The sequence below is a fragment of the Pieris rapae genome, chromosome 17 (genome assembly GCF_905147795.1).
Source record: "Pieris rapae chromosome 17, ilPieRapa1.1, whole genome shotgun sequence".
Lineage (NCBI taxonomy): Eukaryota > Metazoa > Arthropoda > Insecta > Lepidoptera > Pieridae > Pieris > Pieris rapae.
The window spans coordinates 9,247,110-9,270,909 of NC_059525.1; the positions used below are offsets into that span (position 1 = coordinate 9,247,110).

A 23,800-nucleotide genomic window follows, 5' to 3' on the forward strand; every position below is an offset into this window, starting at 1 on the left:
TCAAATATTTTCTCAGATCCTCTTTGGGGAAGTGGAAAATAGCAACATCTATAATTATTATCATAGTTAGAAAAAACCCGAAACATTGGCGGATTATGCAGGTAAATCGAGTTCGTATGTGGCACATGGAACAATTGTATCTTGTCATATTCTTAGAGAATATAACGACAGCAAATATCCACGATTTTGATATCTAATAATAATGTATACGACATTTACAAATATTGAAATAACTGTCTTTAAATTGGGCTTAGAAAACGTCATATAAAATATATTATGAAGAGCCAATACGACCCTATTATTATTAAATTTTTATTATCCGTATATCTATATACTTATCTAAGTGGAGTAGACCACTGTAACACTAAAGTGTAGACGATCTCTCATAGCACGTTCGTAGTGATACGCTACGAGATCGTGCTACAGTAACAAAGTTGTGTTTAACATGTTTTGTGTTAGACACAACTTTGTTACTTAGCTCAATTTAATCCACGATTCGTAATTTAATAACATCACTATAAATACGACATCATTTACATCTTTATATTCCAACTTTATTATACACAATAGAAAAGGGTTTATAGTTCAAAGAGAAAGTGAACTAGTCCTTACTAGTATTCTCTATGTCAGAGTTTAGATGTTGCTTAAAATGATTAGTGAATGTTTTGAATCGAACTGAATTCAATAGATTGGAGATTATCTCCATATATTTGGCTGTGCCACTAATTTTTCAGTAGTAGGACGAAAGAGTGAAGCTGCAAGATTACCTCCAAATAAAGAACTCTCTGTAAGGACTATTTTTCTGAACCGATGTATACAATAGTGCTTTATCAAATGAAGGCAAAGAATCCAAATCACAGAGCTCTTTCGGCGTGAAAGTTTCCGCTATGTATTTATTAGCACTGTTCGCATCGCAGTGGAAAGCATATGCTGAAAAGAATATAACCGACCTTGATGTAGTAATTACTAAGAAATAAAGCGTAGCTAGTTGATTCCCCGCCGATAAATCAAATGTGTCGGATAGGCATGACAATTATAATGAGGCAGATATAATTAAGTAGTCGTGTTGGCCTATTGGCTTTAGCGTACGATAATCATCCCTGAGATTGAAAATTCAATCACCAATAGACTATATGTGCGCATCAAATTCACTCTAAAGGTGAAGGAAAACATCGTGATGGTCTATGACAGGCATAACGGGCAATTTTTTAATCCCGCCCCAAAAAGAGTTAAACAGATAAAAGTCTCATGGTAGATTAGACTTCTGTTATATAAACCTTATAAATTCATGGTATTTGTATGAAAAACTAAACAAAGGCTAAACAAAGCTTAAATGCACTGACTTCACGTATAACAAAGAGTCTAGAGAACAAAAATTAACCCCTTTAAAATATTCTGTGTTTAGTCTTGAGTTCCGTCGACTTAACTATAATAAAACAAGAGTCTCTTTGATAAACGAACTGGCTCGTTATATTCTGGAGGTAATGATTAAAACTTCTAAGTTTTCTTGTAATTTCAACTTACTTTCGTTTTCAGTAAGGAGTTTTATTACGGAGTATTATTATAATTAAAAATATTACCTCGTTCTTGTTCTTGTCTTAGATAGTTCACGAATTTTATTTAAAATAATGATATTATTTAGTCCTAATTATATATTTTTTTAATAAAAGCATTGTTAACATATTTCACTTTGTTAAGCGAATTTGTATTTTTAAATATGAAAATATTAATAAAAACTAGAATTTGTGGAATTTAAATTTACCGTTATTGTCGTAGAACATATAAATTATAACTTATACTGAAGAAAATTAATTATACATGATGAGGTGTACTTTAATAAAAAACCAATTATGCAAGTCTTTTTTGTTATTATTTTATTAATATATTTAGATTTTCCCCGTTGTTCATTGATAAAAAAAAATATTTCGGTTACCAAACGTTTTTTTTTTCACCTTTTTAATTACTCTAATTAAACTAAATAGAGGTCCTATCAATCAGGAATCAGGAGGGAAGGTAGTCCATAGCCGTGTTAAAAGTATTATTAGCCGTGTTATAAGTGTTATTATTCAATTTTTAACAATAGTGTTAGCTTTTATAAGTCAAATTTGAAGTAATACAGAATACGTAAAATCAGTGAAGTGAATAATAGTGAATCTAATCAAGCTATGAAGTGCCATGGCTGTAATAACGTATTAAATGTCGATCATTTTTTAAAGTGTAATAATTGCAAACGCAAGTTTTGTTATGAATGCCTTGATGTTGCTGCCGGGTCGACTAAGCAGCTCAGTGCTGAGCAATTGGCATCACTTAATTGTCCTCTGTGTCAGAATGTAACTCGGCGTAAAAACAATGACGATAATACTCCTGTCCGGCGGGGTCGCAATAACCAATCACCAAGCGCCTCCTCATATATAACGACGTGTAAAGAGCCGGAGTGTGATTTTGCTACGAAAACTTCTGCAGGCGCTGACTTTTCTAAGCAGCCGGTTACGTTGGACAGTATTAGCAAACTTATAGACTTGAAACTGTCCCCTGACTCATCGTTTATGCTAAATCTACGGTCCGCGCTTAGAAAGGACTTGAAGGACATGGTGACCGACGAGGTTAGCCGAGCTGTTGAGTTGGTAAAGGCTGACTTCACGACGACAACGGATTTTATCATCTTAGAACAAAATGATTTGAAGTCAAATATTGCAGACAAAGACAATCGAATCAGGGTACTCGAGACTGAACTTACGAAATCTCAAAACACGCTATCTAAACTCCAGAGTCGTTTATTTACAGTTGAAAAGATTTCACGTGACTTAAACCTCGAGATTCACGAGGTACCCGAAAGCAAGACTGAGAATCTGATGGAGTTATTCAAAAAACTCTGTGAGTGTTTAAATGTTGTGGTATCTGAGAGTGATGTTAAAGCATGTCGTCGTGTAGCTAAGATGGACTCAAACTCCAAAAGGCCGCGAAACATACTAGTTACCCTCTCAACGCAGCGTCAGCGTGATACACTCTTGTCTGCGTTGACTCGCTTCAATAAGTCCCACCCTGACACCAAACTATCTACTACCGATATTGGTATTGGCGGCTCGTCGTCGAGCAGGATATACTTGTCTGAACATTTGTCTCCTGAAGCTAAAGAGTTACACCGTGCGGCACGTAAATTTTCTACTGACAAGAACTACAGGTTTGTTTGGGTGCGATATGGCCAAATTTATGTTCGTAAGGATGAATCAAGCCCGGCCATTCTAATTAAAAGTCATGATTCCTTCACTAAATTGTCATAATTGTTATTACTACTACTAATTTGTTTGTTTATCATTGCTTAGTAAGTTACTTGATCAATTTTTGTTTTTATATACTGAATCACACGTTATTTCCACAATGATTAATATATTTTATCAAAATGTAAACAGAATTCGTAGCAAGTTAACTCAATTTTCTTTAAATCTGTTAAATTCTAACTTCGATATTATATGCTTGACGGAAACGAACTTAAATATGAGTGTTTTCGATGGCGAAGTTGTTGACGCCCGTTACAATCTCTTCAGACGAGATCGTGCGGATTCCTCCTGTGCTAAAACCGAGGGAGGTGGAGTTTTACTCGCCGTCCATAAAAAATACCAGGTCATCCGTCAAGCATCGTGGGATAGTGATATGGAGGATGTCTGGGTTACTCTTATTCCTGAAGCACGTGACACTTCTCGCATAAATTTATGTGTTTGCTATTTGCCTCCTGATATTAGAATTAACAAGCTTGAACTCTTTTATAGCCATTGCCAAAATTTACTTCTTAATCGTTTCCCTTTGGATAATTTCTTATTAATTGGTGATTTTAACACACCTGATTACTCTGATTCGATTAATCCCTCTCTGTCAATTTCCCCTAACCCGAGTAAGAAGCTCCTTCTACTAAATGAATTAATGTCACTGTGTAATCTAAAACAGCATAACTTTATCACAAATGCAAACGCTCGCTTGTTGGATTTGGTGCTTTCTAATATAGATTGTATAAGTGTCAATGAAACACTTGCATTAAGTTTGTTAGATAAAAATCATCCCGCAATTTTGATTACTCTTTCTCCGATTCAGATTTCTAAAGGGCTTCAACGCGCTAACATTAAACGGCTTAATTTTGCTAAATGTAATTTTGAAAACATTAAATCTGAACTCCAGTCTGTGAACTGGTCCGAAATCTTATCGTCCCCTTGTATTGATGAGTGCACCGAAGCTTTTTATGAGCTTTTATTTGAAATAATATCAAGAAATACACCAAGTTGTTGTAGCAAATTCTCATCTTATCCAGTCTGGTACAGCAAATCCTTAATTAAATGTAATAAAGAAAAAAACTTATATCATAAACGGTTTAAGAGGTTTGGGAATCCCCGCGATTACGACGTTTTCTCTTTGCTGAGGGAGAGATGCAAATTTCTTACCAAGATTTGTTACGACAAGTATATCGCATCCATCGAGGACTCGTTGGCCAAGGACATAAAATCATTTTGGAGATTTGTGAATAATCGTAAAGGCCATATTTCAGTGCCTCACACCATGACACTTGAAAATACTTCTGAGACAGACGGTCAGGGGATATGTGACCTTTTTTCGCGATACTTTGGTTCAGTTTTTGACGATAAAACTAATAAAACTATATACACTGACCAATCTGGTGCTGTAAATAACACGTATTTTAATATATTATCTGGCTTTTCTATTACGGTAACAGATATCAAACGTAAAATAGATAGTTTGGATATTAACAAAGGGGCGGGTCCTGACCTTCTGCCTCCTATTTTCATAAAAAGTTGCGGAAAGGAGTTGTCCATTCCATTATGTGTTCTCTTTAATAAATCGTTAACTAGTGGTGTGTTTCCTAAGCGCTGGAAAACTGCCCACATAATACCTATTTATAAAAGTGGTGATAAGTCCAATTGTAAAAACTATAGACCGATAAGTATTTTATCTTGCGCTGCTAAATTATTTGAGTCAGTGATGTATACTCATCTGTTTAGTCATTTTAAGCCTGTTCTTTCAGACAAGCAACATGGTTTTGTTAGAAACAGGTCTACGGTCACTAACCTTCTGGAATACAAAAACTTTCTCTGTCAAGTGTTTGCCACAGGTGGCCAAGTTGACTCTGTTTACACTGACTTCTCTAAGGCTTTTGACAAAGTAAATCACCATCTGCTCTGTCATAAGTTAGCGTCACATGGTATCCACGGCAGTTTATATAGATGGATCTGCTCATACCTAGACTCTAGAACTCAGTTGGTTGCGTTAAAGGGCTTCATCTCTGCACCTATCGCAGTTACATCGGGAGTACCTCAGGGTTCCCACTTAGGGCCATTATTCTTCGTAGTTTTTATTAATGACCTTATTCAACAACTGTCCTGCAATTGTCTCTTATATGCAGATGACTTAAAAATATTTACTTCTATTACTAATTTAGATGACTGCTTAACATTACAGCGTGATATCAATACCGTATCACTATGGTGCAAGACGAACTACATGTATTTAAATATAGACAAGTGTTTTGTCATATCGTTTACTAATAAACGAAACAAAATCGTATGGAACTACGTCATAGATGGTCAATTAGTTAACAGATCAGATGTTGCAAAAGACCTAGGTATCCTGTTCGATGACAAGCTTTCATTCCGTGCCCACTATAGTCACATCACGTCTAAAGCAAACCATCTACTGGGTTTTATTCTTAGATCCACAAAAGGTTTTAAAAATCCTCGTAGCACCTTGTACTTATACTTCAGCCTCGTAAGAAGTATATTAGAATACGGTAGTCCAATATGGTCGCCGAATTATAAGGTGCACATTGACGATATTGAACGAATTCAGAGGAAATTTCTCAGAATTTTATGTTATCGTATAAAACCTGGCCGGTCTAACTTAAATTATTGCGATAGACTCCTGAAATTTAAAGTTCAACCATTAGAATCCAGACGCATAGTCTTCGACTTAGTTTACCTTTACAAAATCACCCACTCCATTATAGACTCTCCCGAACTACTAGCTCACATTAGCCTTAACATTAGATTTAGTGCCCGTAGAGCTAACGAAGTCAATTTATTTTCCCTTCAAACTTATAAGAATAACATCTCTTTTTACAACCCTTTGACCAGGATGGCTCGTCAATATAACGAGATGGCAAAGAGCAACCACTTACTTGTGGACATATTCTGTCGCAACATCAATAAATTCATTAGTGTCGTTAAAGACATCCTCCATCGTAGGTTAAGTGCTGACCCTTGTGGTCCTGGTTAACGTTACGTTAAATTGGTGTCGAGGAACTTATTATTATTATTATTATTGTTTTTTTTTTACTATGTTACCTTTGTTAGTTATGAGCCTTTTATTGATGTAACATTAATTTTGCAGTGTGCACATGGTTTTACATTAGAATCCTGTTCATAACTATTAGTTTTAAGTTTATTTTTGTAAAGATTATAATGTGTTTTGTGCACCAAATAAATAAAAATAAAAATAAAAATCAGCTTCTTATTGTGATATAGTATATGCTATTTAAAATCGTTAATTTTCATAAAAATATATTTACCTCCAGTTCTAACCATTTCCACACCCTTCATTGGGGTTGTAAGAATTAAGTTTCCTTTCTTTTTAATTCTCTTCTTTAAAACATCTTCAGCGCGTGCGTTCTTTTTATTGTAATAATAATCGGGTAGCTGTAAGATTTAATTTAGAAACAAGTGCACTTCATAAATTCTCTGAAGCATTGATTGATTTATCTTTTATAATTTCTTTAAAACGCTTTTATTTATTTAATTTTATTTATTCACACTTCGTTGCAAAGAAACACCTTATAGCGGCCATATAGCTAACAAGCGATCTCTTCCAGGCAACCCTAGACTAGGCCTAGGCTTTTACCGTTAATATTAATAAATAATCAATGAATTTGTCTAGTTAATAGGGTGCTGGCACAAAAACTTTATCCTGCACCATTTAAATTATTATTTTTAAAAATAATTAAAGTTAATATTATAATTTCATGCGCATTTTATGACTTCAACTAAATTGATAATGAAATATAGACGTGAACATCACCAATTTAAAAAATAGTCATTGCTTTAGTGCGAACACATTTAGGGACAATTTTATTCTAATAAAACTAAACCTATTCAAGAAATACAGTATGCGATAATATAATAAGTGTTTTCGTTATAAACATCTAACAAATAGTGTACCTGAAGCCAGGACCAGGTGTAACCAACGTCCTCAAAGATCGGTTCCAAAGGGCTATCCATCAGTTCCCATAAAGAGTTGATGGATGGTGGTGGTCCGTTCAGCAACCAACTGACGACACTGCTTGTGTAGTAGTTGAAAATCAGAACGCATGATATACCAGTTACTAGAATAGTAAGCTTTCGAGCTGTAAGGAAGAAGAAGAAAGAAGAATTACATCGGACGATAAGGCAGAATAAATGGTATTTTGTATCACCACGATGTACGTCGTTCCACAACTGACCATTTTAAAGGCAATTTTAGCCACGCATCACCTCTTTGTGGAAATTGCTGCCCACTAAAGTATTTCCGATTAAAAGGTCCTTCAAGAAGTGTACCTATTGTTTAAATGACGGCAATGCACTCGCGAGCCCTCTGGCATCGAGTGTCCATGGGCGGTGGTTCATGCCTTTCACATCTTCTCCAGTTCTCAGGTACAGATCCCTCATAAATTTTTGATTTTTGTACGTCAAGTATACATTTTTATATTTGCAATAAAATCTATTTTTACACAAATAAAATCGCTGATAAGTTTTACTATAATTACCCGTGGAGTTCCTCTTTACAACACTGTCATCTATATCTTCAAAAACTGAAAGAGATATTCGATATTAAGTATTTTAATAAAAAAAAGCAACGAAAATAAACAACTAATAGTGACCTTATTAATATTTGTATTTTTGTATATTTTTCATAACATATATATGACATTGCATTCCTAGTTAATCTATTGTTTTCTACAATAAATTTCACAAGAGAGAGAAATGTATTGACTTAATTGTCTACAATACTAAAACTAGGGTAATGTTCATTAAAAGTCTTAAGTGTTCTATAATATTTTGATACTAAGTTTGTATGTCTGAAACCATTGAACATAAAAGATTTGTAAGATTGATATGGGCACTATAAGATGTTGTTAGGTTTCCTAATGACGTAATAACATAAGAGAGATCCCTTAAGTAGGGACTGAAGTAACCGACTTGGCCCGATTAAATTTTACATGTATCTCATAACTGTAAACTGTAAAACGGTTCGGCATTTTGAGACCTTTTTTCTTTCACAGGTAATGTTTTTATTTATTAACGTTCACCATAAGTAAATTTATTATCAATAGTATATGTTACAAGCTCTCTTCTCTGCAATATATGACAATAATGGTAAACATAATTAGTACAAAAAACATAATATATATTATCATCCGACTCAGCCAAGCGCTTTTGTTATATATCATAGTTGTAAACTATTCAAGGGAAACGGTAGGAGAACTTATATGAAAGGTAGCTTATGCGAAACGTTGGTACTTTTAACACAGTGCCATCTGATAGAATTGTATCAAATAATAAACAAATATTTGCAATAAAATAATATTGCAGGTATAAATTGAGATGTAAGCTATCCAATTTTTTAAGTTAGATCAAACGGCACACGGTGTGCAAATTTGGTTTATATCGGTTCGGTAGTTTAGGAGTCCATAGCGGACAAACAACGTGACAAGTAATTTATATATATATATATTAAGATGTATAATTAATTTATTAAAATTTTGCTTATTGGTAAAAAAACAAAAAAACAGCGGATTAGGTATGAGAAATGCACTTTACAAAGCTTTATTTTTTTAATGGAATATTACTTACATTGTTGACAAGATAATGCCACAACTGAGAAAAACGCATAATGCCCTGAATTCGGTCGATTCTCCAGTTTTGCGCTCAATAACAGGCCAAGACCACATAACGATATTACTCCGATCACAGTTAACCAGACATCTCGGGTAAATGGTGTGAGGAATTGGTTTTCAAACTTACCCACTCCAGTAGTTGGGATGCGGTAGAAGTATTTACCTCTAAATATTATTTATTGTATTAGAATTGAACAGCAGTAATGCTTCACTACAACAGTAGTGGCTTCAGCGTGTGACTCCCATTACTGAGGTCGTAGGTTCGATCCCCGGCCTTGCACAAATAGACTTCCTCGAAAGGTTAAGGTTCGTGAGGAAACCGTTTTTAATTTTTTATTATATTTTTTTGGGAAATTACGAAAAAAGTCAGTTAAAGTAAAATTATTTAAAATCATATTGTTACTAACACTACTATTTTTTATACATAGTTTAATTATTTAAAATCTACGATATTTAATAATCAGTCATGATAATGCTGTATAGTTTAAAATAGCAATTATAAAGCATATTAGGTATATAAAATATATTTAGTCATTATTAAAAAAATACTAACTCAGCATATGTTACATATTGGTGTATAACATCATAGTAGTCCATATGAGAAGGTAAAAAACGTAATGTTGGTGTTATATCAATTTCCTTAAAATACAAAGAATTTGTCACAGCCTGTAACAAGTTTTATTATAAATTAAAAGACCTACTTGTATATACTTAGGTTCTGGCTTCTATTGTCGGTACAATAAATGTGTTTGTAGGCGAGGAAGTTGATTTATGATTATATTATTTACTAAAGACATCGTTAATTAGTTTCTGAAAATTTCAGCCAGTCATAGATTAAAAATATTTTTAATATTCACTCACATTTGGACTTTCTCTTTTATAATCTCCAACCCATCTGTCACATATACTATAATTGAAGCTGTAAAAAAATATGTTAATAACAAAGTACTTTAATCCAAATAGCTACCGAAGCTCTTTATAACATTTATTATCTCAAGGTTATAATATTACTACTTATATAAAATATTAATTATAATGTACAGCCAATCTTTGATAAATAGATTTTATTTACAAGTACAGTTTTCAAAACTCCTACAATTAGGGATACTTAAACAACCATAACAAAACTTAAATGGTCTCTAGTGATTAAAAATAATTTATTTACTTGATATTATGTATATTTGCCAATTCGTTAAGTATCATGCCGCTAGTCTGTGTCACCAAAGATATACCCGGTGCTACATCCCGTTCTAATATTATTTCAGGGCGAAATTCTTCGGGTTTACCTTGATACTTGAAAAAAATAGTATATAAATTAACTTATTAGTTATTAAGATTAATTAATTCCAAAAATCGGCGTAAACAAATTAAGCAACGGCAATGCGTGCCTTTTTCAACAAATTATAATAAAAACTCCTAAGTAATTTAAACTTTTCCGATTTCTGCCATCTTTGACAAGTGTCGAGATTATTTCTCGTATTTATAATTATTTTATTAAAACTTTCTTCGAGTAAAATTTATAGTACATTTCTTTAATTTTATATCATATATTGACTGGAATAGGCTTCCGGACAGGGCACCATCATTGAACTCTTTTGAAAATAGATTAGTTATTTTCTCCAAATCTCAAACTACTGCGCGTATCAGCTTATTAAACTGCTATATTATGCTTATATTTTGTGTTACACGTCATTCTAACATTATTTTGTGAATCGTAAAATATTACGATTATACTTAATTTTCTTAAGCCGACATTCAGATTACTTATTTTACATCTTCAGATAACTATATATTGTTATCAATTTTGTTGTAACGCTATTTATCTTACGCAGGCAGGTTGTTTTATTATTTTTTAATAACTCCAATGTAATCCATTTAGGAACACTTCCCGTCATATCGCAAACATACAAAATATGATTTCTATAAAAAACAATAACAAATTCATTTCTTATTACATCAGCTAATCTCTGGCTATTGGCCTTGTTGCAGAGCAGTGTTAACTCAGTAGCTTCAGCGTGCATCTCTCATCCCTGAGGTAGTGGGTTCGATCCCCGGCTGTGCACCAATGGGCTTTCATTCTATGTGCGCATTTAACACTCGCTTGACATCATCGTGAGCAAACAGCCATGTCTTAGACTGAAAAAGTCGACAGCGTGTGACAGGCACAGGAAGCCTATTGGATTGAAATGATCATAAAACAGATTCAGAAATCTGATGCTCAGACTTTTTTTTAATTTCTGGGATAGCCCAGACATAAAAACAAATAGTGGTATAGCCACTATTTGTTATTAACTATTGTACAGTACAGGATAATGTATCGCATTATCACTTTAGATTGAACATTCCTCGTATAAATATCAATAAAAATCCTGCTAAATTCTGAGTAAAAAGGATGTCTGTTCCTTTTAATCAAAATTAGCTTATTTGAAAACAAAATAAAATATGTTTATTACGGAATATAAGATACAGGTATCACTCAATAAACGTCATTAAATTTGTATCGCAGACATCCCCACTTATTGGCAAAGAAGACAGAGGGTGTAGGCCGAGAGAAAAAGATGGCCTAAATAACTCTCGGTACTCTTTTAAAATAGCCAATCATCATTCAAAATGGCAAAAACCACATATTTATAACACATATCACAAATTAATTAGTAGCCTTCTCTAGTTCTAGCACTTGTTCCAGACCCTTTTATTAATAAAGACTCGATGGTATATTTTATATACGTACCACTATCATTAATCTTAGTGCAAGTCTTTGAAAATCAAATCTTCTTATGTATTTGAAACTTTTGTTCACAATTAGTCCTACGCAGAAAAGGCATAATTTACATTAAACATAATTAGATTTTACCTTTGAAACTTGTAATTGAATCGATAATTGATTAAAACCTTTTCGCTCACCTGATTCTTGACTCCAATGGCCTGTAATTTCTTTTTGTATATTGCCTCCCTGTATTTTACCAAAGTTAAATATATCATATAGCGTGTAACCTGAATCTAAAGAAAAGCATTATGTTAGAGGGATTTCCTATAGACCCACTTTAAGATGGAGCTCCATTTTACTTATTGCCCTTTGAGTATACCTTCCCATTAGACAATATATAATAACAATATATGGAAACTTATTGTATATCTAATAATATCTAATAATAATATAACTTATCTATATCGTCTTACACGGCCAGTGCTCATGAAGCATAAATTGACTCCGTCAAGAGGCAAACGGGCAGGCAGGTTCACCTGATTTTAATTTACACGAACGCCCATGGACATTGCCAGAAGGCAAGTGCGTAGCCGGCCTTTTGTTGACTATTAAAAAAAAATCACTACACAGATTTAAGAGTCGTGGCGCCACTGGACTAATTGTAGTTATTTACATAATAACTTTCTCAGAAATGATACAATCTTTTGGTTAAAGCCTGTGAATCTTTTGATAGATCCGTTCGGTAGATTGGAGCTTATCGCGTTATCATATAGGCGGAACACGCGGACGAGTTTATTTTACTTCTGTCTTTCTTATGTAAAACGAAAAGTATGTAGGTAATTATCTAATAGTTATTCAAAATGTAGGAAGTTTTTCAATGAGATGTTTAAAAATTATTTTAAAACATTATTACTTAATTTTGTTCGAAACCTGAAATTCAAGTATAGAATAAAAATATATGTTAAATCTGAATAACTTACCCATGCGCTGTGCAATGGTAACATCGACATTAACTGATAGATTTAAAATTGAAAAGATTGTGTCAATTTCAGTCGAATTATTTTCATGAAAAATTAACCAAATGTGGTTTGAATCAAATATATTATTTTCAGAGGCCTGAAACAATTTTATTATCAAATATATATAGTGATTTTAATCAATTTTGTTATTATAATTTATGACTGAGTCAATAGGTCTGGTTGATTTTGTAGACATTAAACATTCATTGAATATTTGCCCAATGTTCAATATATATAATATATATTTATAATAAAACAATTGCAACATAAATATTAATTGGACATAACTCGAGTGCGATTCTATCTCGTTTCGTTATACTGTAAACATAACTTGACAAAAAGAGACGGAAGCACTTAGTACCAACCACCTTTTTAGGTGCTTCAATCTAATTTTTATGCAAAAATCATTTACATTAAACACTAATAAATATATACTTACATTAACCAGTACATCTTGAAAAGTTGGATAATCTGTATTTAATACAATGCCTGTGTGTGTGTTAATTTGACGTTGACAACTGCTCTTTGATTTGTCATTATTTATATATTGCAGAACTGTTATTGAATGTTTATTGGCTTCTTTGGTAAATTGAATACAGTAATACCCCGGACTTACGCGATAGGTGGGACTGAGCGCTATCCGCGTAAGTCGAATTCGCGTAAGTCGGGGTACAAATTTGCATATAAAGACATACAAAGTATGTTTAATTGGGACTGGAGACTAAATAAAACAATAATTTAGGAAATAATTAGTATCTCATTCTAGATAATATGACAAACTATATTAATAGAGTGTATAAACGCAATCCGAAGTTAGTTTGATGTAGAAGGTTTCATAAATTGTAATTACAAAGTCGTTTTCTTCTCCCGTATATCTCCTCGTAGCATCCTAGTAATTTTTTAATTCCATGTTTTGTAACAGAAATGCGCTCTTCATTGGAGTCTATGCTTTCCAAAATAGTTAACCCTTTTTCAATCGAACTGAGGGCTTCTGTCAAGTTTCCAATGATATGACCTCATCATTTGTGACCTCCTCATTGTGTGTTACAAGCTCTTGAACATCATCACTATCCTACACAGTTTACATCACTACACGTCTGTGCCTGTTGTAAACTGAACGAATAATAATACGGGCGGAGTCAGAAACAAACGCCGCCTTGACTTTAACTGCGCGGCGTTTAAACAAAAAACGAATAGACGAGAAAATTAAATCGCGTAACTCCGAATTCGCGTAAGTCGAGGTAGCGTAAGTCGGGGTATTACTGTACCTGAATTTACGAATTGTAATTATTCGTAGGAACTTTTGTAAAGTTTATTATATATGTTAATATATATAAGATTCTAATATAATTGTTTCTTAATAATATTTGTCAAAAGTATATTACATAAAATATTATTTCATTATTTTTAAGTATACTTGTCTGTCATCACATATCTCTCTTTAACCGTCTGCTCATGTCTGAACTTCGTGGTCAATAAGAAAGCGTCTGGAGCAGGCTTTCTGCTTCCACCGGTTTCGGTGGAAAATTAATGTTTTGGAACAGACACAGCGCAATGCAAATTATTGGTTTCTCGATGGTTTCTCAATACGTAAGAAAAAATAAGAAAAAAATAAGTAAATTCTACATTCTAATACTCCTTGTGGTAGATTATAAATCTTCAAAGAGGTTTTTTAAATTATCACCAACCTATATGATTAGATCCCGACAGCAGACATACAGTTTTAACATTTCTCTCTTGAAAATAACTAACTGCGATCTTCGCCGATTCTTGGCTAAATGCAATGGAAAATTTCGCAAGATACAACAAAACTATTTGAAATCGCATTGTGCCTCACACAAAGAGATATAAATTAAAGCCACCATTTATATATGTCAAAGCAAGTGCACTTGACTATAATTAAAAGAATTGTATTGTACGTCTGTTGCATTAAAATATACCACGAGTATGAAGGAGGTTTTAAGAGGGAATATTATCAACATGTGGCCGCAATTGCTTGACATTTAGATGTATTTTAATTACATCATTAATTATCCATCCATTGCATAAACATTTTTGTGTCTGTTGTGGATTAGGACAAATGCTGATATTATTATATTTTCGGCGTATTGGAATCTGTTATGTGTATCTGAGGTTGTGTAATTATATTATTAAGGATTATGAGACTTACACCAGGATATTTCCTATTCTTGATATATAAACCTTCAATTGCATACATATATATCTGTATACATAATTCATTGGACCAATATATAATAAAATATAATTTGGGTCAAAGTTATTTAGATTTTTTTACTATTTTGTCGTTTGAATTAATCACTCGTAAAATCGTCATCGCATAGCTGGGATTTAAATGCATGACTTCATGTTGGAGTCTCGTTAACGTGTGAGGTATAAAAACCTAAAATCGACTGTCTATTAACAACGTTCCCAACTTACCAGGTACTTAAAACTGTGAATCAGCCACAAAAGTGGCTAGGGATATCCCCTTGAAATAGGCCATCAAATTCAGCGAAGGTTTTGATAGGCGATATCAAATGATAAGACCAATTGTATTACACTTAACTGATCTAATATATCTTATTTATGTTAGTATGTCTGTTCCTTATGGCCTCTTAAAGCAGCTAAATCAGCGATTTGCTGAACGCATTTTTATTTACTTTTTCCGTTTTGTCGTTTGAATACCAGGTGTACGCAATACATTTATATATATGAAAAGAAAACAATAAAAAGAGAGTGCGCAACCGTCTTCAGCCAAAAAAATAAAAGAGAACTTATTCGATGTAATATTTACAAATTATTTACACAGAGTATAGGCATCTTCCAATTGCCTCTCTCTCTCTCTAAATTTTACCCCAATCAACTTTCTTAAGCCTAGGCGAAAGCAATTAAAAAAAAGTAAAGGTTATTTAAATAAGTAGAAAACTTATTTTTTTAATGTAACGGAGCAAAGGGGCAGGTGGCTAAGATGTGGAGAGCCTAAGAGAGCTGGCAAGTGCATAACCGGCTCTAAGAAATATTTGTAATGATATTTAGTAATATAATTTATAAGAAAAAACCTTTTAATTATAATTGTCAATTTATTAATACTACAATAAATATCAGTGGATCTACAGGTTTGTAGGTCTCAGATTTATGTATTAGTTTTTATGATCATTTGTTAATCTAATAGGCAAGTAGGTGATCAGGCTTCTGGACCTGACACTCCGTCGATGTTTTCGGTCTTGGGCAAGCCGGTTTTCGCATGATGTTCTGCTTCACCGTCCGAACGAATGTTAAATGCCCACATAGAGTGTATGGATACACAACCGGGGATCGAACCTATGGGAAGCGCACGCTGAAACCACTAGGCCAACACTGTTTTTTATTAATACTATGAAACAAAAACATACTTATGTAAGTAAAATCAGTTGATTTTCCTAGCGCAAAAGGACTTTTATGATTGCATATCCAAACAGAATTACTTTGTCAAATTTCCTTTGTTTACCATTCGATGTGTCACGTTTAATGATGTCAATTCAAAGCAATTTTATAACCTCTGATTTATATTTATCCTTTATTGTAAAAGCTATTATTGGACATTAGATGACAATCAAAGGAATAAAAAAATAGCAAAGGAAATTTTTAAACGTAAACCATTTGCCTTTGTATTTTTTTTTATAGAACAGGGGGCAAACGGGCAGGAGGCTCACCTGATGTTAAGTGATACCACCGCCCATGGACACTCTCAATACCAGAGGGCTCGCGAGTGCGTTGCCAGCCTTTTAAGAATTGGTACGCTCTTTAAAATAACTGGTTTTTAATATTGAATTACACTCAGGCGCCAAGAAGATCGTTTTAAGTATTTCTTTGCAACCATTACATCATGCTCCTCATCAAATATTAAATTAGTTATTTATTGTAATGAAATAAAGGATTATAAGAAAACCGATCCTTTCACCGCTATCAGCAAGGCTGGGTGAAATAGGTTCATGCATTTACATTAATGTGCGAACAACACGCTAACTCAAGTTGAAACAGGGCGGTGCATCAATGTATTTTTCTTTTTAGAGTATGTGCGCATCTGACATGGGCTCATTCGGTGAAGGTGAACATCATGAGGAAACTGACATACCTTAGACTCGAAAAGCGATGACATGTGTCATGCAAGGCTGATCCCCTACTTGCGTATAAACTTGAAAAAATCAAAAAACGGTTGCAATCTGCAGCAAATATCCTTGTAGGGCCCATCTTATAGTCCCACTATATTACTATTTATTTAAATCTCTCTCCTGTCAATCTTCAAGTCACTTTCTAGACTGTTCAATCCTTAAATAAAAATTGGTTGAATTTCGGCATTGTTCTAGATAGAAGCTTTATTTTGTTGGTTCTAACGGGCAATAAGCAGCCGCATTACATGGCGACTGAAATTTGATACGGATAGCAGAAAAATTGGTAGTTTTAGTTAGGGCAATCATGGGCAATCGTTTCAAAATATTTATCACATAGAAATATTTAACGACTTTTAAATAAGCTATGCTATTTCTATATAAATTCTTAATTAAGCCTTTGCCATGTGCGTATATAATATTGTTTATTTTTTAATATTTAACAGATCAGACCAGACCAGACTGTGGCAAAGTTCGGAAAATAATTGCAGGGTTTGAACGAGCCCTTAGCCAAAATCACACTATAATGAATGAAATGATAGAAATATATGTGTGTTTAAGGGAATCTAAAAGATAAGTTAGTAGTTATATAGTAAATATACTCGAATTAATCAGTGTAACCTAACTATATAGGTGCAACACTTTATTTTTTTCCCTTATTCGAATCCAGAACCTTTATATTAACATTGGCCACAGAAATGGGTAAACAAGGCGTTATCAAGATACATTTTCAGGGAAAATTGAGTTTGTCTAAAATAAATTGCGTTTCCTCACACAAAATTTGAGTGAAATATAAACAGTACGTGTGGTAGCATAAATTAAAAAAAATAACATAATGTAAACATGTATCACACATTGTTCGTTGGTTGTATAAGTTTACACATTTTAAATTCAATAATATTATAAAAAAATATTAAGATTATTTTCGTCTACATTGTCGTTTTTATATTGTACTCGAACTTTAACATAGAATATTGAAAAAGAAGGTTCCTGTGTACATATATAAACGCTTTTGAACATTTGACTTTTCATTAATTCGATTCGAAATGAATTTATAAGATTAAATTAATTAGTCTAATATAGCGCTAATTAAACAATTATACGACGGTAAAAAGGAAACTAAAAGACATAATATAATATTAGTCAAATATTTAGACATAAATATACATATATAATATGTATTATTTATGAGTTCTATTCAGACCTAGTCGATTATTTCAATATGTTTAACCAAGCCTTTTGGGCCAAATCGAAGCGAAACGAATTGCTCTTAAAATATGCTCAGATTTAAAGACGCGAGATGAATTACTTATTACGGCCCTGAACTTAACTTTACCCAAATTATTATACATTATAAATTTTTTAATGTTTATTGAACAAATTGGAATAGTATTATTCTAGTTTATAGAAATATTATACTGCGTTCCATATTCTAGCTTAATAATATGGGCTAGGCTAAAACTACGACAAAACATTGGTAATTTGCCCTCGCCCAACTTTATCGTATTTGGTACAGGTTCTTTGGTATTTATGAAACAAAAGAATGAAGCAATTATTTTGTGCTCTGTACTCGGCATGGACAATTGAACGGCGAATGAATCGTTTCCGAATAGTTTTCAAAATACCGATTCATTGCTGTATACATCGCTGCGACACTATAGTAGGGTGACCATAGGGATAAGATCACTTTTCTCTCCATGGTCACCCTACTGTAGTCGCTCTCGCTCTTGCTTTGTCACGTGACTATTTTTATTAGGCGTTGCCTGGCCTTGTAAATAATATAGCACGACGAGATAGAGATAGATAGAGAGAGACAAGACGGCTTTAAAATATTAGCGTTGGTATTGATTTAGAATTATTATTGAGTATTATTAGTCTATGTCAAGTATTCCATATTTTCACATAAATAAGTAAGGTTCTCCAAGCTAATGGACACCGCTTAAAGCAAGTCGTGGATTAAAGAATTCTCTTTGAGAAATTGATTTATTAGTGGAACATTTTAATTTAACTATTTTATTATACTTAATTAAAACTATTATATAAGTTAAGAATATTTTAATTTTATTTTGTGTGTCAGTAATAAATATTATGATTTATTTTCCTTAATCCAGATACTTGAACTTGTGTGATTTTTAGGTATTACTGAGGTGGCGGGAGGGTGGCGGGAGAGTAACGTGTCGATCGCGTGTTTGGTAAATCAGTTAACGTTTGTGTCCGGCGCTGCTTCCGATGCGCAAATTTTCTCCAACTCCTTTGTTTAATGCTCAAGAAGTATAGCTGGTATCTGTACCTTACGTAAACTAGAGTAAAATTTGTTAAAAATATAAACTATAACATAATGATGGTCACACTACTCCACGGTTCGGGAATACCGCTTCAAATTGAATGAGTTTCGGAATTCTTCACCAATTCCAGACTCAAACATCATTATTTTTTTAATAAACTCAGAGTAATGAAGCGAACCGACTCTGCCACGGTAATCGGTTTCGCTGTTATCATAAAAAACCTTTGATATAACTTTGTATGCTGTAACTTTTAGTTTATGTGAGAAATTTTATTGTTTGATAAAATAATTATTTATTCATTTAGCCGCACCAATTGGCCCCTAATAAGAAACATTAGGGAATTCAATAAGTTATACACATTAAAACCAATGTGTGGCTATGTCGATGATATGGCGTGTTTAATGTTTAAGATTAAAAGTTAAAAAATCAGTTACTCTAAAATCGTTTAAGGTCTCGGCTCTCTATCGGCATCTCTATCTGTTTTAAGATCATTCGTTTTTCATTCATTTTGATAATAGGCAAGTAGGTGATTAGCTCTTGCGTGTGTCACGCCGTCAACTTCTTGGGAAAAGCAAGCCGGTTAGCTCACGATGTTTTCGTTCAACGTTAGAGCGAATTTTAAATGCGTATAACGACAGAATGTCCATTGATGCACTGACGGGTTCGAATCTTCAAGCTCATGGATATTCTTGCTCTTGCACTACTTAATTAATACGTTTACAAAAGAGACCTTAAATTGCAAGGCAATAGAACCTAAGAAACTGATAACAGAATTCCTGTAATCAGATCCGAAAAAATATAAGCCGAATAGATCATTCATTTACTTGTGATACCACATGTTGTTTAAACCACATGTTACTGTTAGATAAAAACAACTGAAAAATCATGATTGACGAAACAGATCCAATTTTGTACAAAACCGATTTAAAACTTTGATGAAAGAATTATGAAACCGTGGTAGTAGTGGACATTTATCAAATATCGTTTTTCATTCCTAGCCTTACTATTTTTAATTACAAAAAAAATATTATTGTCTTCAGATTTTTATCCTCCAAATTAATCAGAAAATAGATTTTACTTAGTACAGATATTAGTTTTAAGATAAAAAATCTGTGAAATTTATTAGTGTCATTTAATTAATTTTTACAACTGTTTACTTATAAAATCTTATTCAATTTTAGTATATTCTTGCCATCTTCTGATGAATAAAGGGATTGTAAAGGTGTTAGGTATAATTTAAATGTTCCTGGAAAGTCGAATTCAAATCTTTATTGCATTCCTTATGTTCATACTTGACATTTTATCTTGTTGTGACAGGCTTGATTATAGTTAATTATGTTCTTATACATTCTTAATATCTTTATTTAAATATTTATTAATTTATTATGAATATTTATTAATTTATGATTGCTTGCTTGTAACATAAATAAACCTTACTAATTACTACAAATGTTGACGACTAAATCTAGACTATATATTATTGAGACTCCTGCCTGTTTGCCTATAACTAAAATGTATACAATGTGAGATGATATCGGTAAACTTATTCACGAACACATTTTCCTTTGAAATGGCTTCTTTGTATTCTGATGTAAATTTTCTTCGGTGGTAACTTTCATCTATGTGAAGTTTAGATTATTTCTTAAGAGTTTTATTTCTTTTCCACTTGCAAAGATATTGTGGAAGCAATTTAAATTATAATTTAGTGTTATACATTTTTATCTTATACCGAACTTTCAATGCATAGTTTACATATATTTTTTAATGTATAGTAAATAAGAAAGATTGTTCCTAGATAGTGATCAGCAGGAATACCTAACATTGTCGGTTTATGGGTTTAATATATTTCTACTTTCTAATGTTTTCATTATTTTCTGGTACATGCCCCGATTGGTACTCAATTTTAATCGTAAACAGCTAGAGTTCAAACATACGACATTAGGGCAAAGAAAACTCTTAATAACAACTAACCAAGCCTTTGAATCAAAAATTTACGTTCATTTTATAAAAAATCACTCACAAATGCAGTCCGTTTCGTGAGTTAATACGTAAAGTCATGCATTATTTAATTAAAAGTCCCCAGTTTTTCTAGTTAGCCACGCTACTATACTCGTCACAAGTTAACTTACATAGTTAAAAATAACGAGATCACCAGATCTGCTGGGATTTCACAGACTAACATGAAATTTTTTTGGTTCTATTTTCTCGTATGAAATGAGCAAAGCTCACAAAACCACATGTTTCAGTAACTTATTTAACAGAGGAAAATAAATTACGTTAGTAATGTCAAAGTCAGCTAGTATATTGATGGTAAACAAATATATATATATTCGTTTACCATGTGTGTATAAAATACTCGTATGATGTCTTGAGTGACGTAACAAGAAACTTCCACTGTTTTATGTAATAGGAGGCAAATTTGCAGGAGGCGCACCTGATCTCAAGCGAAACCGCCGCCCATGGTCACTAACATTACGGGAAAAGGCTCACAAGTACGTCGTCCTATTAAAATTGATACGCTCTTTTCTTAAAGGACGCCAAGTCCACCTCCGGTTGCAGCCTCCACTCTTACGATCTAGCACGGATGGGATGGTCTAGGCCGACTCACTATACATCACTGGTATACATTTTCGTAAAGTAAAAAAGGATGGACTTGAGAATGAGATAAAAATATTTGCCTGATATGCCAAAAAGCTTTTCCTTAAATAATATATATAAAATACGTATATTAGAAGCGATGAAATAACCGAAGCGTCGTAATGTTTCGGTCCAGTGGTCTATCGATGAGTTTTTGATGAGGACGACGAAAATGTGGTATCATAAAAACATTTCACTCTTTAATATTTCATGTCAAAGGTTCTACAATTTCCCACCGAATGTTATTTTATTTAACGGCCCTGAATACAGTTATGTATTAAATATAAGTAGATAAAGTATTACATATAGTTTTAAAGCTTACACATTTGATGTGCGTTGGTTTTTACTTATATACACCATATCATATATAATGCATTTTCTATGGCAATCTATTCTAAAACATATGACCATTATGGTGAACATAAATTTTACAAGTTTATTTAAGTTTTTTAGTAAATGTTTGCTTATCAAGGCAGATTAACGTTAAGATTTTAAATATCATATTGCTATCTAAAACAGTACTTATCTAGCTCACAAAAGATGAAGGAATATCAATAATGACGGTAGGCCGCGATAAAATATAGGCTACCCACATCAAAATGCAAAATTTTTTTATTTTCTAATTGTGACAAAGAAAAAATACTGCCTCATAATTTTGTGTAATGTTTGTATTAATTACTATACCTTTTATTATTTGTATTATATTCCAAGTCATTAATTTAAACTATTATTTTTTTTGTTCCTGTTTAGTTTCTTCTTAATAACTATATGTTATATGTATTTTTGCACTTCTTGCTTACACTATGTAATTTAATACATTATTTTTCCTTCACTCACAGGTGGTTGCCTGGAAGAGATCGCTCGAAAGCGATAAGGCCGCCAGTTGAATTATTCTTCATTTATTTTTCATTAATATTGTCTTATGTAAAATTATTGTCCATAAACCGACTTTACTGATTACAGATAACCATTTTTTCATGTTAAATTTATCACATTTTGTATTGAACATCGCTTAGAAAACAACTATTGTTTGAAAATCTAGATCTCTGTGATAGTAACATAAAGATTCTATGCATCGGTATACACTATTTTAAAAGCATATCGGAATATAGACGCCGAAACACATTATCACCACTTTATGGCTTTTCCGCGTGAATATTCCAGTCACGATTCCACAAAGGCGGTGTTTTATCGTACAATGACCAAATCTTATAAAAAAATTCATATGTATTCTTTCACATATACTTGTAATATTTTTTGGGTTTGTACGTTTTCCCGCTACACTATAAAAAAGACCATAGTTCTAATTTCACTAGGATATTCAAGATATATCATTTTCAACACAAAGATACAACTCACTCTCATGCCCTGAGTTTAAAAAAAAGTACGTCAACATTTCAATACTTAACATGGCGCTTATATACAAGGTTATGATACTCAGATTTCTGTATCATTCTTATTCGTTCTTTTTCTGTCTGGCCCAATCCCTCAATAAGAAACAATTCTTAAATAAAAAAGAAAAACCATTTATGGATTCTACTTTTATATATCACTATACTACGTCAATAATGTAAAAGTAATCCCACGAATGGAATCCTATCATAGTTATGAATATATGCAGTGATTCATAAATATACCAAGACAAGAGACAAAGGAAAACTTTTACGCACGTAATACATTGAAAACTGAGTTTTCCATTCAATTTGCGAAGACATAAATTTCAATGCGCACAGTAATGTACAGTGAACACGTGAAATGACACCATAATTTACATCTCAATGTTCGAATTCACCAACTTTTAAGGTCGACCTAAAACTTGAGTGAACTTTAGAATTGACGACATTGATCCGATACGATTCTTAATTGTCGATATTTTTGCTACTCTTATTTCGAGCAAAGGGAGGATCTTCCACTAGTCAAACCACTAATGGCCGACCCGAAGGAATTTTGCTATCAGTTCTATTGTGTGTGTGTATTTCAGTTTCATAGTAAGGACAGTGCAATGGCATGGATATCTTGAATTAACGTTTCACGTTCAAATGTAGAATTGATTTTTTTTCAATGTATTTTAACAC

At 32.7% G+C, this 23,800-nt stretch overlaps 1 protein-coding gene across 1 annotated transcript; it reads right to left on the reverse strand.

Moving 5' to 3' along the window:
• Window positions 1–763: 763 nt before the first annotated feature.
• On the reverse strand, window positions 764–11,713 carry LOC111001862 (ionotropic receptor 75a-like). Its single transcript, XM_022271902.2, has 9 exons — window positions 11,661–11,713; window positions 10,095–10,222; window positions 9,791–9,848; window positions 9,483–9,595; window positions 8,886–9,094; window positions 7,799–7,843; window positions 7,215–7,399; window positions 6,569–6,695; window positions 764–930 (listed from the first exon to the last, which is right to left on the reverse strand). Exons 1-9 carry the CDS (start codon window positions 11,667–11,669, stop codon window positions 764–766), a joined length of 1,041 nt encoding a protein of 346 aa, XP_022127594.2. The 5' UTR covers window positions 11,670–11,713.
• Between the last annotated feature and the right edge of the window lie 12,087 nt (window positions 11,714–23,800).